The sequence below is a fragment of the Drosophila arizonae genome, chromosome 5, assembly GCF_054131065.1.
Source record: "Drosophila arizonae isolate 15081-1271.41 chromosome 5, UAZ_ARI_1.0, whole genome shotgun sequence".
NCBI classification, from domain to species: domain Eukaryota; kingdom Metazoa; phylum Arthropoda; class Insecta; order Diptera; family Drosophilidae; genus Drosophila; species Drosophila arizonae.
Genome location: NC_142925.1, coordinates 24,435,640 through 24,449,931, shown reverse-complemented (window position 1 = coordinate 24,449,931; position 14,292 = coordinate 24,435,640). Strand labels below are relative to the sequence as shown.

The 14,292-nt window shown below is 37.8% G+C and overlaps 4 protein-coding genes across 6 annotated transcripts; 3 read left to right on the top strand and 1 right to left on the bottom strand.

Moving 5' to 3' along the window:
* Positions 1–1,553: 1,553 nt before the first annotated feature.
* Positions 1,554–12,446, bottom strand: LOC108617361 (uncharacterized). Of its 3 annotated transcripts, XM_089469475.1 has the most exons (4): positions 12,237–12,446; positions 11,336–11,347; positions 2,320–2,502; positions 1,554–2,232 (listed from the first exon to the last, which is right to left on the bottom strand). In XM_089469475.1, exons 1-4 carry the CDS (start codon positions 12,253–12,255, stop codon positions 1,742–1,744), a joined length of 705 nt encoding a protein of 234 aa, XP_089325601.1. In that variant the 5' UTR covers positions 12,256–12,446; the 3' UTR covers positions 1,554–1,741. The 3 variants fall into 3 exon arrangements, with proteins under 3 accessions (XP_089325601.1, XP_017868636.1, XP_017868634.1); XM_018013147.2 differs by lacking the exon at positions 11,336–11,347 and having other exon boundaries at positions 12,237–12,444; XM_018013145.2 differs by lacking the exons at positions 11,336–11,347; positions 12,237–12,446 and adding an exon at positions 2,574–2,734.
* lectin-46Cb (C-type lectin 46Cb) lies at positions 7,389–8,703 on the top strand. Its single transcript, XM_018009038.2, has 2 exons — positions 7,389–7,603; positions 7,706–8,703. The coding sequence occupies exons 1-2, from the start codon at positions 7,445–7,447 to the stop codon at positions 8,579–8,581; spliced, it is 1,035 nt and encodes a 344-aa protein (XP_017864527.1). The 5' UTR covers positions 7,389–7,444; the 3' UTR covers positions 8,582–8,703.
* On the top strand, positions 9,569–10,875 carry lectin-46Ca (C-type lectin 46Ca). Its single transcript, XM_018013142.2, has 2 exons — positions 9,569–9,797; positions 9,858–10,875. Exons 1-2 carry the CDS (start codon positions 9,609–9,611, stop codon positions 10,752–10,754), a joined length of 1,086 nt encoding a protein of 361 aa, XP_017868631.1. The 5' UTR covers positions 9,569–9,608; the 3' UTR covers positions 10,755–10,875.
* Positions 12,447–13,312: 866 nt separating the features above from the next.
* On the top strand, positions 13,313–14,090 carry LOC108615220 (uncharacterized). The gene is made up of 2 exons (XM_018009567.2): positions 13,313–13,489; positions 13,563–14,090. The coding sequence occupies exons 1-2, from the start codon at positions 13,328–13,330 to the stop codon at positions 14,010–14,012; spliced, it is 612 nt and encodes a 203-aa protein (XP_017865056.2). The 5' UTR covers positions 13,313–13,327; the 3' UTR covers positions 14,013–14,090.
* Positions 14,091–14,292: the final 202 nt, after the last annotated feature.

The following is a 14,292-nucleotide window of genomic DNA, read 5'->3' as shown; positions in this document are numbered from 1 at the left end:
TAAAGACATTTAAATTTAAATCAACTCTATATAAGTATATACATATATTTTGTGGAATAACTAATTGCAATCACATTTGGTGGAACTGCATAAATTTCGAATGTCGAATCCCATTTATCAAACAAAGAAACGCTGGACCAAGAACCAGCTACGATTACACACACACACACACAGGTAAACACACACACAAACGAAGGTAATCAAAAGCGAACTTTATCTGAAATTAAAAATCGCCTTTTACATAAATTTTGTCAGCACTTTGCAATATGCGAATATCTATGTATGCATGTATAATGTTATATACATACATGTATGTGTGTGTGTGTGTGAAGGTATATATGTTCTAACCAATTGGACTGCAACTGAGCAAAAGTCAGTTGCAGTCAACAGCGCAAAAATTTTACCATAATTAAAAGCTGGCTAACAACTTAGAGCACGGAAATGTTAACATGCTGCAAAAAAAAAAATCAAGTAAAATACCTGAAACTAAATAAAAGCAGTTTTGTTGCTGCTGTTGTTGTTTCAGCTGCTGCTGTTGTATAGGTTACAACTTTTCTATCTTTTGTTTGAAAGTTTTGTAAATCAGAACTTTTAGGCATTCGCTCTGCAAAACTGAAATTCTATCTGTATTGGCTGTTATGCTTACCGAATTTAATTACATAGCAAACTAATATCACACAGAAGCCACAGTCAAATACAAATACTCAACCACAAAAAAAAAAAAAAAAAAAAAAAAAAAAGAAACTTCAAGCTTGAGAGTCACATGTCTATTGAAATTCGAATTTATCTTCTGTTAAATTTCGACCAAAATCAACTTGTTTCATTTTAAGCAAGCGCCACCTATGGCTCCGAATTCGAAATTGAGTTCGGACGGATAAAAATGTAAAGAAATGGCTATCTACAGCTCGTATTTTATTTTATTCGACCAGTATGGTAGTATTTCAAGAACGTGCCATCTATAGCTCATATTTCCGAAGCATTTCAAATTTCGGACTGAAAACTATTTGTTATCTCAGCGCCATCTATAGGTCATAATTGCAATCTATTCTAGTGGTGACACAAACCAGCACTACAAATCGCGATCTATGCAACACACGTTTCACAGCACTTGTAAAACTGAACATGTATTTCCAGATCAAAAATTGAATAAACTATAGGTATAAACACCTAGCGATTCTCTTCAAATCACCCAGCATATAAACATTGTCGACTTTTTCATCTACATGGTAAAACACATTTTTGTAATTTATTGTGCAAAAAGTTAAAAATACTTAATTATACATTTCTACATAAAACAGAATAGATACTTAACAAAGCATAGCTCTTTCGTTTTATCATTATAGTATCATATATATAAAAACATTCTTATTTATAATATCAAATGCTTCAAAGTAACAAATTTATAATTGTATATCAAAAATAGTGAAAACTTAATAAAAAACTATTTCTTTTTTATTTTTGCTTTGTGCATATCAAAAGCTGCGCTGCAAGAAGTATGTAAAACTAAAGTGTTCAATACAAATACATATATATAAAAAATCCAAAAATACATATAGTGTATATATATATATATATATTAGAATAAATCTTTAGCAATCACATTACTGGCACTTGTTACGTTGAAGCATTCCATTCTTTTTTTTTTCATTTTGTTTCTGCTAAAGCATTTTCTTGGTTTAAACACAGACGAAATTTGTTACGTTATTTTCTTTTGTTTGTTTTTAGAAGGAGGGGGCAACATCTATTTGGGGCCCAGATGCAGCTTGCCCAGCAGCTGGGAGGCCTGCTGTCCGGCGTTCTCCTGTGCCTGGCTGGTCGCCTCCTGGATGTTCTTCTCGAGTCCTTCGCGTTTCTGGTCCACGTACTGGTTGGCCTCGTTCAGCTTCTGGTCGACAGCCTGGCTGGTCTGCTTCAAGGCGCCATCGATGGCGTTCTCGGCCTGCTTCAGCTTTTGATCGGCCACAGACTCGGCGGCCTTGACGCTCTTGTTGATCGCCTCGTTGGCCGCCTTCTTGGTCTGGTCGACAGCATTGGCAGCAGCGTTTTTAGAGGCCTCCGCCACATTGGCGGCCACCTGCTTGGAGTTCTGGACAGCGGCACTAGCCTGATTGACGGTGTTGTCCACAGCCTGTTTGGTTTGATTGACGGCGCCGGCAGCGCGATTGACGCCCTGGTCAATCGCTTGTCCAGCCTTCTGTGCCTCGGCAGCGGCCAAGGCGGCAGCATCCTTAGCTACAAAATCATAGATTTATAGAATTTTTAATTCCTCTCTCTCACTCTTTCTCTCTTTCTTTCTCTTTCACTGATCTATCGAGTTACCTGTGCTGGTTGCCAGCTGCTCGGCCTCGTTCTTGGTCTGCTGCACTGATTGTCCGACCTTTTTGGCCTGCTCCTCAGCCAGTTTCTGTGCCTCGGCTGCCTTTTCGTTGGCCAGCCTCTCGGCCTCATCCTTCTTCTTGCTGAACAAGTTGGCGGTCTTGTCGCCAAAGCTCTTCAGTGAGGCTGTCGGAAAAGAAATATAATTAAAATCAATTTTACTTCCAATTCAACTCAAACTCTCTCCCTTTTCGCACATTTGGGCTGCTGGCGGCTGGGATACATTTTAGCTAAGCTTTTGAATTTCAACTAAAGGCTATGCCAGTTGCCGATCATAATTTATAGACTGGAATGTACTGCAATCAGTCGAGCTTTTGGCCGAGCTTATCGATGAAAATTGTCAATTGTGAAAACTGTGCCCAGACGATGCTAATTGCCAAAGCATAAAGCAAAAATACCTGGACACGGCCTGGAATTTCATCGAGCATGAACTAATCAGATCGTAATTACATGCCATGCCTGATTCTCACCCTGATTAGAGGCAGTTGACACCCAGCCAGCTGCTGCGCAGTTCGTGGCACTTAATTTGGAGGCGGCAGCAACAAATTGAAACGCATCAAATACGAAAACTAAGCACGTAAGATGATTAATACTTGGGTGCACGACTACTGAATGCTCTGTGCATGCATTAACATATATATATATATATATTGTATGGATTGGTGAGGAATGGCTGGAGCTACGACTACATGAAAATAAAATGGAGCTTTGCATGGCTGATATCAGTTGAATACCAACTCTTATACCGCTAGCTCTAAACAATTCTGAGTTCACTGAGGATGCCAATTTTATATTAGAATTTAGATTTCGAATGCATCAGATTAAATCATACCCAAATTATAGATCTTTAGATTTTATATAGCTGCCGAATTCGCAAAGGAAATGAATATATCCAAAAACAAGATTTAACTGCGTAGGTCTTGTATTAGAAATATGTAGATGCTATCATACCAAATTTCATAACATAGTTCGATGAGGTCACGCAGTTGAATCGACTAAAAAATAAGACTATATTAATCGAACGCTGACTAATATATATGTATATGTGTACATATTATATAACTTGGAGAACGAAGTCTTCACAGTTTGATAATAACAATTTGTACATACACAGGGCATACACAAGAGAAAAAATAAAATTTTAATTATAATTGAATAGGAATTGTGCGCGTCGGAAGCAGTGTCCCAGCCCAGAGAGACTGTTCAGCTGCTGCATTCCCATAAAGTGACGTGTGCGTTCACTCAAATAGAAACAGTGTGCCATTAAAAGCCACCGCAACGGCAATCCGCTCGAATCGTCGATTTTCGAGCTATATATGTATATGTATGTATGTAGAACTATTCTAACAAGGCATGCCAAGTGTAACTGTATGTGTGTGTGTGTGTGTGTGTGTGTATATATATATACATTAAACAATGCGCAAACATTTGAATAATTTACAGTATGTGATGTCATAATGGCGTTTCGTGGTAATTTATTCCAATAGTTTTCAGCTCTTTATTCACGCTTTCTTGCGGCGCGGCTGGGAAAGCAAAGTGTTTACATACCAAAACTAAATGGCCTTTCGAATTTAACAATATGCATGCCTATATAAAAAAATATACTATGTACTAAAACCGCTTCTTTATATTTATTTTCGCTTTTTAGATATTTTTGGCACAAAAAAAATGTTAATTAGCATTTTGATTGGACCACGCGCCGATGAGTGCGAGAAAAAGTGCGAAAATTATGGAATTCTTTTGGAACGCAAAATATGATAATGGAAGAAGCAGGGAACTTCGATCAAATGGTATACAAAGTTTGAGCCAAAAAGCAAGGCAGAATAGACAGAGTTACTTGCACTTGTGCTATGAAACTCGACGGATTTTCAGCAGAAGCCTATATAAAACAATATAACTATAACTGGTTATACAAAAACAAGTAAGAAGGCTGTAATCGAGACTGCTCGACTAGGAGATACTCTGAACTCCCTAAGCTGATATTCTAATCAATCTGGACTTCTTTTATGCAAACATGCACACGCATCCACACGCACGTATAATCACGAGCTCTGCTGACTGCGCAGTAAGCAGCGACTGCGCAGTAAGCAGCGACTGCGCTTGGGCTGCGCTGCAGTGTGGACAATATTATGAGAATTTATTAGTTGAATAATTTCTCTTGTAGTAAGAGTATCTTTATGAAACTTTAGGAGCGTGATCATATGGGTAGAATGTGTGTACATTCAAAAGCACAAGTCTTTAGTACTTGAAATACGTATTTTACAAATTGGGGGCAAAGGAGGCGTGGTATCCAAAATCTGTAAATTACAAAATCTTTGTATCGATTAACTGTACACAGTAAATCTGAAGTCTCTAGGTCTAAAGGTGTTCAAATTAGGCTCAAATTAGTCGATTTTTCGATTCTTCTCGATAAAAAAGGTATCGGATGAGTTATCGAAAAAAAGATAAACTTGTACTGCGTATGGTATACCCGAGTATGCATGCCAAATTTCAGCTCCCTAGCTCTTATAACTTCTGAGATCGATGCACTCATACGGACGAATAGACGGACAGGGCTATTAGATTCAGCTCGTCGTGCTGACTTTATGGGGTCTGCGATGATTCGTTCTGCCCGTTACATACTTTTTCACAAAACCATTATACCTTGATTTCTTACTTTCAATGGGGGCAGAGTATAAACATATACAGAGGATTTGTATATGAAATTAACGTTAGAACATAATTTTAGATATATTGTAAATACAAATAAACAAAATTTGAATGTTCTTAAATTCTTTCAAAGTAACCTGTTTATTATATATTAGTATTAAAAAAGTATTATAAAAAAAGAATCTTCCCATCAGCTATAAAAATAGAAATAAGAATAAGATACAAAAAATTGTTATTGTGGAGAAACTTGTAGCGAACGAGTTTGCTGTTTGGTAAACATCAAAAAGCTAATCTATATTTGCATTTGAAACCAAAACCGATTTCACTTACAAATTAATAAATCTGTAAATAAACAAAACAAATTGCCTGTCTTACAGGCGATAGCAAAACAAATTTGTATTCTGCTTGCAATCGACTAAGAATAGAAATGTCGAAATCATGTGGCGAATAGCGAGCAAGAATCCGACTATGAAACACTAAGTCTCCATTATACCAATAATGATTATTTATCAAAATGAATCAAGTGCTCTCAACGCATTTGTGTAATAGTACGACGCAGATTTTAAGCTATGCTGCGGTCAATAATAAGAATAAACGAAAAATAGAAACACAAAAAAACCGGCTAGAATGTCATAACATGGCCATAAAGTAACACAATAAGCCACAATTGAGAGCAAGCGTCGAGAACCTCAGATGTTTTGTGTTTTTCTTTTTGCTCCTCATCGCCGCAGATAATGCGCAAAAGAGCTAAGCAGAAAAATATAATACATGAAAAAAAAAAAAAAAAACACAAAAAATAAATAAATAAAACCTGAACTCAAGACCAACAGAACTCAAGCGCAACAAATACAAACAGGCGACAGACACAGCTAAAGATACACCAGCAAACCAGATACAGATACAGATACAGACACAGATACATTTGTATCTCTCACTCATATGTATGCGTATCTTGTCGTTCTATGAGTAACTGCCAGCCCAGTTGAGAAACTTACGTTCCACACCAGGTTTTCACAGACCTCACACACACATGGGCAACTCAACACACATAGCTGTGAATCGATGAACCGAACTTTAGATGCTGCTTCTGCTGCTGCTGTTGGTGCTTCTCAGTTGTTGATGATGTCATAGGAATCGTAATCGCTCGCCACATGCCCGCCCGGCTGAATAATGAAAAATTCGCACGCCCCGCTAATTGTGTAGCTTCAAGTTAGCTCATTGTCGAAGGTCAATACCAGACAAAAAAGAAAAACAATTTCTCAGCTTGGCAACGGAGCTGGTACTTCGTGTCCTGGTAAAGGACACGGCTGCAAACAACGAAATGTCGAACAACAAATACAGAATACCGAATACGGAATGATGTCATATGCACCCAAAAGGTAAATCAATAAATGATTCATGGCTCTGACCAAGGTCAAGGTTTTTCCTTAAATATAATACACCTAGATCAAAGCTTATGTAGTGGAATGTGATTTGATGGTAATTAATGAAGTTATTACTATTTGATAGCATAGAAGGAAAGTATAATACATTATAATAATATATTATATAACTATGCAATTTTAATATAATCCTACCCTTAACCAACGGCAATCTTTTTCTGTAAATATAACGAACTTAATATTAAATATAAGTAACATTAAGTTAGGTCTTTCAAAAATTTAGTTTATTATTTATTAAATTAATGAGTAGGATTCAAGCTGCAAATATTATATTAAAATCCACTTTCTGATTAACCCTATTTTCTCCTCTAAAAATAGAATCATTTCATTCTTAAAATTTATAAAACAAATTAATTTTAATAGACTACCTAGCATTATTTCATTGTAATCTTTACTGTCCATTTTTTTTTATTTCTGTATAGAACTCAAGCATTTATATTGAATAAAACTGTTTTTATTATTATTATTATTATTATTATTTTTTATTTTTTATTTTTTATTTTTTATTTTTTTTTTTTTTGTAATTGTTTAGTTTCATTTTCTTTATTTTTATATGCAAACAAATACAACAACAAACTGTATATTCGTCTATTTTCAGCACTTTGTAAAGATCTATTAACAAATAATGTTTACTCTGCGGAAATTCGCTGAAAGTAACTATCAATGGCACTCTGGCAATGAAGAATTCAATTAAACACATAACCCCTGTTGACCCACAGACACAGTAAGCGGAGATTTCATCAGCAAAACCAACTTCGATGACAGCACGCCGTCTGGAGTGAAGTGTATGTAGCATTCTTCCGGAATGCCCGACCAAGTGAACTCAACTAATTGAATTAGCTGATCATTGGCATGGCAGCTGGAACGATCGATAAGGGATTGGCGCGACCATATATTTAAGAGGCATGGCAAACGGATTGGCAATTGCACGCTAGGAGAGGATATAAGTACAGGAGCGAGCAGCGCCAGAGCACACAATGGTGCATTGGTCAGGCGAGATGAAGCACATCATAGTTGTGATCATTGCCGTGCTGAGTGTCCTGCACAGGGATGTACTCTGCTCAACAAACACCGGCTGTCCTCGGCGCTATCTGAGACGCATCAACGGAAAGTGTTATTACTTTTCAGTTAAAAAGGTAATTGCTTTGGTGAACTAAGTGATCGATTATTTCTTATATATCTCTCTATCTCTCTCTCTCTCTCTCTTTCTCTCCCTTTCTCTGTCTGTCTGTTTGCAGCTGAACTGGTTTGGTGCTCTAAACAATTGCCTACGCAAGGGCCTCACACTGGCCGACCTGAGCAATCCACGAGATTTCAACGGTGCTGTCGAATTTCTAAGCTCCAAAGGCAACACGGAGGACTTTTGGTTTGGTGCCAACGATCTGCAAACCGAGGGCCGTTTTCAATATATCAGCAATGGTCGATTAGTACGTTACTTCAGCAATTACAGCCTCGTGGGGGAGTCGGAGCATTCGAAGTGCGATGATTGTCTGGAGGTGCGCATACGCAACAACATGACAGTGGTGGCCGCCGACAATTGTCTAGAGAGGGAGTATTTCATTTGCTCTGAACGGTACTGCGACTTCGCCGAAAGCACTAAGAAGCGCCATCACAGTCACGAGCACTTACATCACTTCCATCACGATATTGGCGAGCCCAGCGACGAGGCTGGGGCAGGGGTTGACGTGGATGGACAGCAACCTGAAGAGTTGGTAACGGAAAAGCCGGACGGCTCGGAGGAGGGAGTTGATCCACCAGTGGGAGGTCCGACGGGTGAACCACAACCGGATCCAAACGAAAAGCCAAGTAATGGGACAACTATAGCCGAGAATAATAATGTAGCGACTACAGTTCAAGAGGGATCTGTAAAGCCACCTGAAGTCACAACTGTGGATCCGAACAAGCCATCTGGAGTCACAACTGTGGAGCACAACAAGCCACCTGGAATCACAACTGTGGAGCCCAACAAGCCACCTGGAATCACAACTGTGGAGCCCAACAAGCCACCTGAAATCACAACTGCGAATGCTAACCTGCCACTTGATGTCACAACTGTGGTTTCGAACAAGCCAGATGCAGTCACCGGACAGGATACGAACGCGCCAGATACCTAACTGTTGGAGGATGCCACGGAATAATGGATGTTTCACAAATGGAAACAAATTGTATGCATACTAATTAATAAACCAAATAAATACAAGAAGAAAATGCTATTGAGGGCACTCGGTCAAAGATATTACATCGAATATAATATCAACTGGGCATAATTAATGCTGCTAACTGAGGGTACATTTCGAAAAATCACACTTAAATTGATTCAAGTTTTCAATTGCTATAGCTGGACACACAGTTGCTAAAGCTAACGCAATTTGATGAATTATATGTGAATACGTTTTGTGCATTTTCTGTTTCACAGAGATCTGTGCGATCATATCGACAGACAGATGGTAGAACAACAGCTCTGATCGCTCTCATCAATACTAAATATATATTTATACACACACCTCCTAACAAGTGAGAAAATCCCATTCGAGACTGCTCAACTAGGAGACCCCCTGAGAATTAAATTCTCTAGCTGTTGTACTTTCTAAGGCCGGCTCCGCCATACATATGGACGGACAGAGGTAAATCAACCTAGCTCGTTACCTTGACCAAGATCATGTTGACAAAGGGGTCTGGTACGCTTCCCTCTGCATACACACATTTAACACAACCAATAACCCTGATTTCCCATTTTCACTAAAAAATGCAAATATCGAAATGTACAACCATGATTAGGTTAAGTAAAACTCTTTTCAAATTCAATGAAATCACTCCAGAAACTACAATCACATCAAAATGTGATGTTACATAAAAATAAAACACCAAAGTGTACTGTCCGTTCTTAAGGTGCTTAAAGAGGGGAAACAAGTTGCTTACTTTTGCTTACTGACTCATTCAGTCATAAAGATGTTTGGCTTGACCGCAACGAATTTAAATTAATTGATTTATTGAACGCTGGGCACAATTGAAGCAGCACAAATTATGCAATTTCAGTAGCATAGTTGGCATGGATAATGCAATTGTCACGCCCCCAATGTGGTTATATATAGAAGGAACAAGCTAAATTGACACAGTTTGTGGACAACGGCGCCTGCAGCCATGAGGTTACTGCAAATTGTGATATTGACCCTAATCGTAGTGTACCCAGATGATGTCCTCTCCGGAAAAGGCTCAAAGCCGAAGCCGAAGTCTAAGTCGAAGGCGAACAACAAGAGTGATTTAGGTCCTTGTGGAAAGCGGTATTTGCGTCAAATTAATGGCAAATGCTATTACTTTGCCGGCAAAAAGGTTTGTATTCGTCGCAACTTCATGGACTATACAGACATTTTATGGCAGAATCCCTTGTAGATGAACTGGTTCGGCGCACAAAACAATTGCCTACGCAAGGATCTCAATTTAGCTGATATTGCCAATAAGGACGACTTCGATGCCGTTATGAAGTTTCTACGCTCGCGCGGCAACATGGAAGACTATTGGTTCGGCGGCAATGATCTACAGACGGAGGGCCGTTTTACATATATTAGCACTGGTCGTCCTGTACGGTATTTCGGTGGTGCGGCGGCTATTGAGCCGACGCATAGGGCCAATTTGGATGACTGTTTGGAGGTTAGGCTGAGATATAATGGCACCACGGTCACCGACGACAATTGCGAAGAGGAACAGTATTTTATATGTCAGGCGACTGAATTGAAGTGTGCTCAGCCTACGGAGGATTCAGTTGGTAGTCAGCATCATAGCCATGAGCATTTGCATCATTTCCACCACGATCCGACCAAGAACGAAAATACTGGGAATGCGACACGTACAGAAAGTTTGGAAAGCGACTCACGGCCGCTTGATAATTCGAATTCGGCGCAAGCGGAGTCGAAAGAGAATACCACTACAACTGAAAATGACGGAACGGAGAGTACACTCACGACGGCAGAATCAGATATAACACAAACAGAAACAGATGGTACAGCAGAAACGAGTACCATGCCGACAGGAACAGTAGGAGAGCATGGTAAGCCGACAGAAGCTCCCACGCCAACACCGACAGATATAGGAGGGGACCATGGTAAGCCAGATGCTTCCACGACAAGACCGCCAGATATAGGTGGAGATACTGGTAAGCCGAATGCTCCCACGACAGGACCGCCAGCTATGGGAGGAGATACTGGTAAGCCGGATGCCACCACGACAGGAACGCCAGATATAGGAGGACAGGACGAAAATTCCGCGCCGCAGGCAGCACCGCAAAGCTAAACAGCTTAATTAACTGTACTCGCCACTGGACGAGCTTCTCAAATATCCCCAAGTCCCAATGAGTTTGTTTATTTGCAGCAAATAAAATGCCAGAGATTTTATTTGGCCTCCAATAAATCAATTTTATGTTAATTTACTACGGATTGAGAGGTAGCATTAAGGGGGTGGTGGTGTGTGGCTATCGCGATGGATTGGAGTAGTGGTGGTGCTAGTGGTGGCATTACTAATGGTGGTATTCAGAATTGCGGAAACATTCTGTCTAGAGAGCTACAAGACGACACCGTAAATAAATATGGACACTCTCAATACAAAATAAATATTTATTTAACAAAAAAAAAAAAAAATATTTTTTAATTTGAACATGAAGTTTCAAAGCAATCTTCAAAAAAACATTCATATTTCTGAACATTTAACTTTTTACTTTACATTTTGAATTATCGTCTTTTCATCTTCAAAAAAACATTCATATTTCTGAACATTTAACTTTTTACTTTACATTTTGAATTATCGTCTTTTCATTGTTCTGAGTGTATAAATTATCAAAAATGGCATATTATATTAACTTAATGGATTTTACTTACACTTCGAAGCATCTGTTTGCATTAAGTGGAAACAGAGAATATTAATCAAAAGTACAGTTCAACATAGCCTAAAAAAGTTACTAGGAAATATTTTTAAAATTCAATTCTCTTTTCTTCTTTCTCAAACTGAACTCAAATGCAGGGAGACGAGAAAACTGCGACTGAACAAATTTTAAGGTAACGGAAATAGAGTAAATTATTTTTAATTCGTCTTTCAACTTGTATATGTGAGGGTATGTGTTTGTGTACACACACAATGAAATACATCAAAGAGGGATCATAACTTTCTCAACATTTGCTCGCAGATATATTTATAATTTCAATAGAATGCTAAAATATATATTAAACATTTATAGATTCTATACACACGACAATATATGTATCTATGCACACACGCATACATATAATATATATAAATGGCACCTTTTGGGTGTGGGTTGTGCCAGCGAGAACAATTTATGATACATAGACAAGTATATATATATATAGATGAATACTGCGCCATAATTGACTGACGCTGCCGTATCGTCATTATCATCATCATCGTGATCATCGTCAAGCTCTATAAGTAATCGTAGCAAATAATTAATTCTATCTACGCGCTACTACTCCGTTTTTATTGCTTGGGACGATGATGTAATTCTATTGTAATCCTGCAATGCGGTCATAGGCTTTACGAGTCCTAACAGCAAGGTCTCACAATACATTAACTCTTTAGTTGCCGTTGTTGTTATTTTCTTTCATAGCACATAACACCAACCACAGTTTGCATATTTAATTCAACATGTCTCTTTGTTTTCTATTTCGAAAACTTTCACAAATAGCTTAACCTGAGTTTTGACTTTATTATTCTCCTTTTCATATAATTCATTATTCTTTATTTCTTGTTTCGTTTCTTTACCTGTAAACGAGCTGAACATGTTGAAAAATTTGTGTAGTTTTTAAATTGAACTGTTATTTGAATTTCGCTTTGGGCTGATTTTATAGTCGATTAATTTTAGTACGATGCGCGTTTTAAACGTTCCGAATGCGTCGACGGCAAAATTACGAATAAATTCCAAGCGAAAGTATCTTATTGGAATTGTTGTCGCTGACACTTTTTCTTGTTTGCTGCGTTGTTGTTTTTAGCTAAAAGTTCTGGTTCTGCGTGTGGAACGTATTTACTGCATGTGGACTCTAGCATTGAGTACCATTGCTGCCAGATTTGCATATGATGTTGCGGTTAGACTAGTATTAGTGCTGCCAGACGTAAATATACAGCCTGGTAGCAAGTGCTAGGAATGTTCGATGCCTATGAATATTGTTTAACTTACAAAGTGATTTGAATTTTAATATAAAATGCGACTCACCACGGTGCTCTAGAATCTATAATCTGTTAAATCTTGATTATCTCAAATGTTTTAGCGTTGCCAGACTAATAGATTACCATGAAAGCTAGAAAAAAATCATTAAGAGCTTTTGATCAATTTTTTAAATAAAATCTCACATAAAAATAATTATATAACAAAGAAGAACAGGCATAAATAAATTGATTGAATAACACGGATAAATATCATTGGCCAGAGAACACATAGACTAAACATCTAGAACAAATTTTGGTGTTCTCTGGTTAGTGTAAATACACACATATATACATTTCTAACAGCCTTTTTTTGTGCTGAAATCTGTTGTCATTATTTGGCATTATTTCTTTTAACAGTGATAACCGGTGAATGACTTAAAAATATGAAAAAATAAATAAATAAATAAATCGTCGGGATAAGCGGATTGTCGTTAAAAGCGGAGACGTACTAAGCGGAAGCTCTTTCATTTAAGTTTGTATGAAGACCAACCAAGACATTGAATTAACATAATCGGTTGGACACTGTAAGCGGAGTTGTTATAACCGGATGCCACTGTATATACTTAAAAACAAATTTTGCAAGTGACAGAAAGATTGAATTCAAATGGCCTAACGAATGGATTTTTCACTACGATTTGCATGTATTGGCTATGGTTTACATAATAAATTTCCTTTTTGATCAAAGATTTATAAGTCAATCATTTCGAAAAGCCGTCATCATGAAGCTACAACTATTGGCACTGGTATATTGTTTGGAGCACTTTCAAGGGATTGCAAACGCTTATCGGTGTTTCTATTTAAGCAGAACGGAGGTAATGATACCACTGTATTTAAATGTTGATAATTATTATAACATTGTATCATTTTGTAAATTGTACCATGCAGGCCACCTGGCATGAAGCTTGGCAGATATGTAAGAAACATCATCTCTGTTTTGCCAATTTCGAATCGACCACCGAATACAATGTACTGGCAAGGAAAATGATGTCCATAGATCAAGCTGACTATTGGTTTGGTTTCAAGGACGAGTACGGAATTATCAGAGCGATATCCACATCGATAGAGAGCATCTTGAAATACTCTCCAAGAATAAAAAAACAAATTGATGTTAACGATAACTGTGGCTACATAAATACACAACGCGACATTTCAACCACTGATTGTAATACAAAAAAACGATTTGCATGCCTTAAAGCCGTCAAATGCTTTAATCTCGGTATGCCACCTACGACGGTGAACGAGGCGGAGGTGTTGCCTGGAATTGTGCCGTGCAAAATAAAACCCCAGATCCGGGAAAAGCTGGAGCTAGATAGCAAATATTTTGATGAGCTATAACGAATAAATATCGATACATGTCAATTTGAATGTCAAATCAAAATGAATAAAAGATTATATCAACATTTTGTATATTTATTTATTTACTTTTATTATTTTTTACATATATTTTTACTTAAATGTTTCATTCTTGTATTTGTAACAAGAGAGAATTTTCAGCATTATCAACTCTGAATAAAATCTGAATACTTGACAGTGTTTTTGATGGAAAACTTCAAACTTCTACTCGACTTCAAACGAAGGATGACACCATTTTATCGCATACCCCAACTCAGTTAAC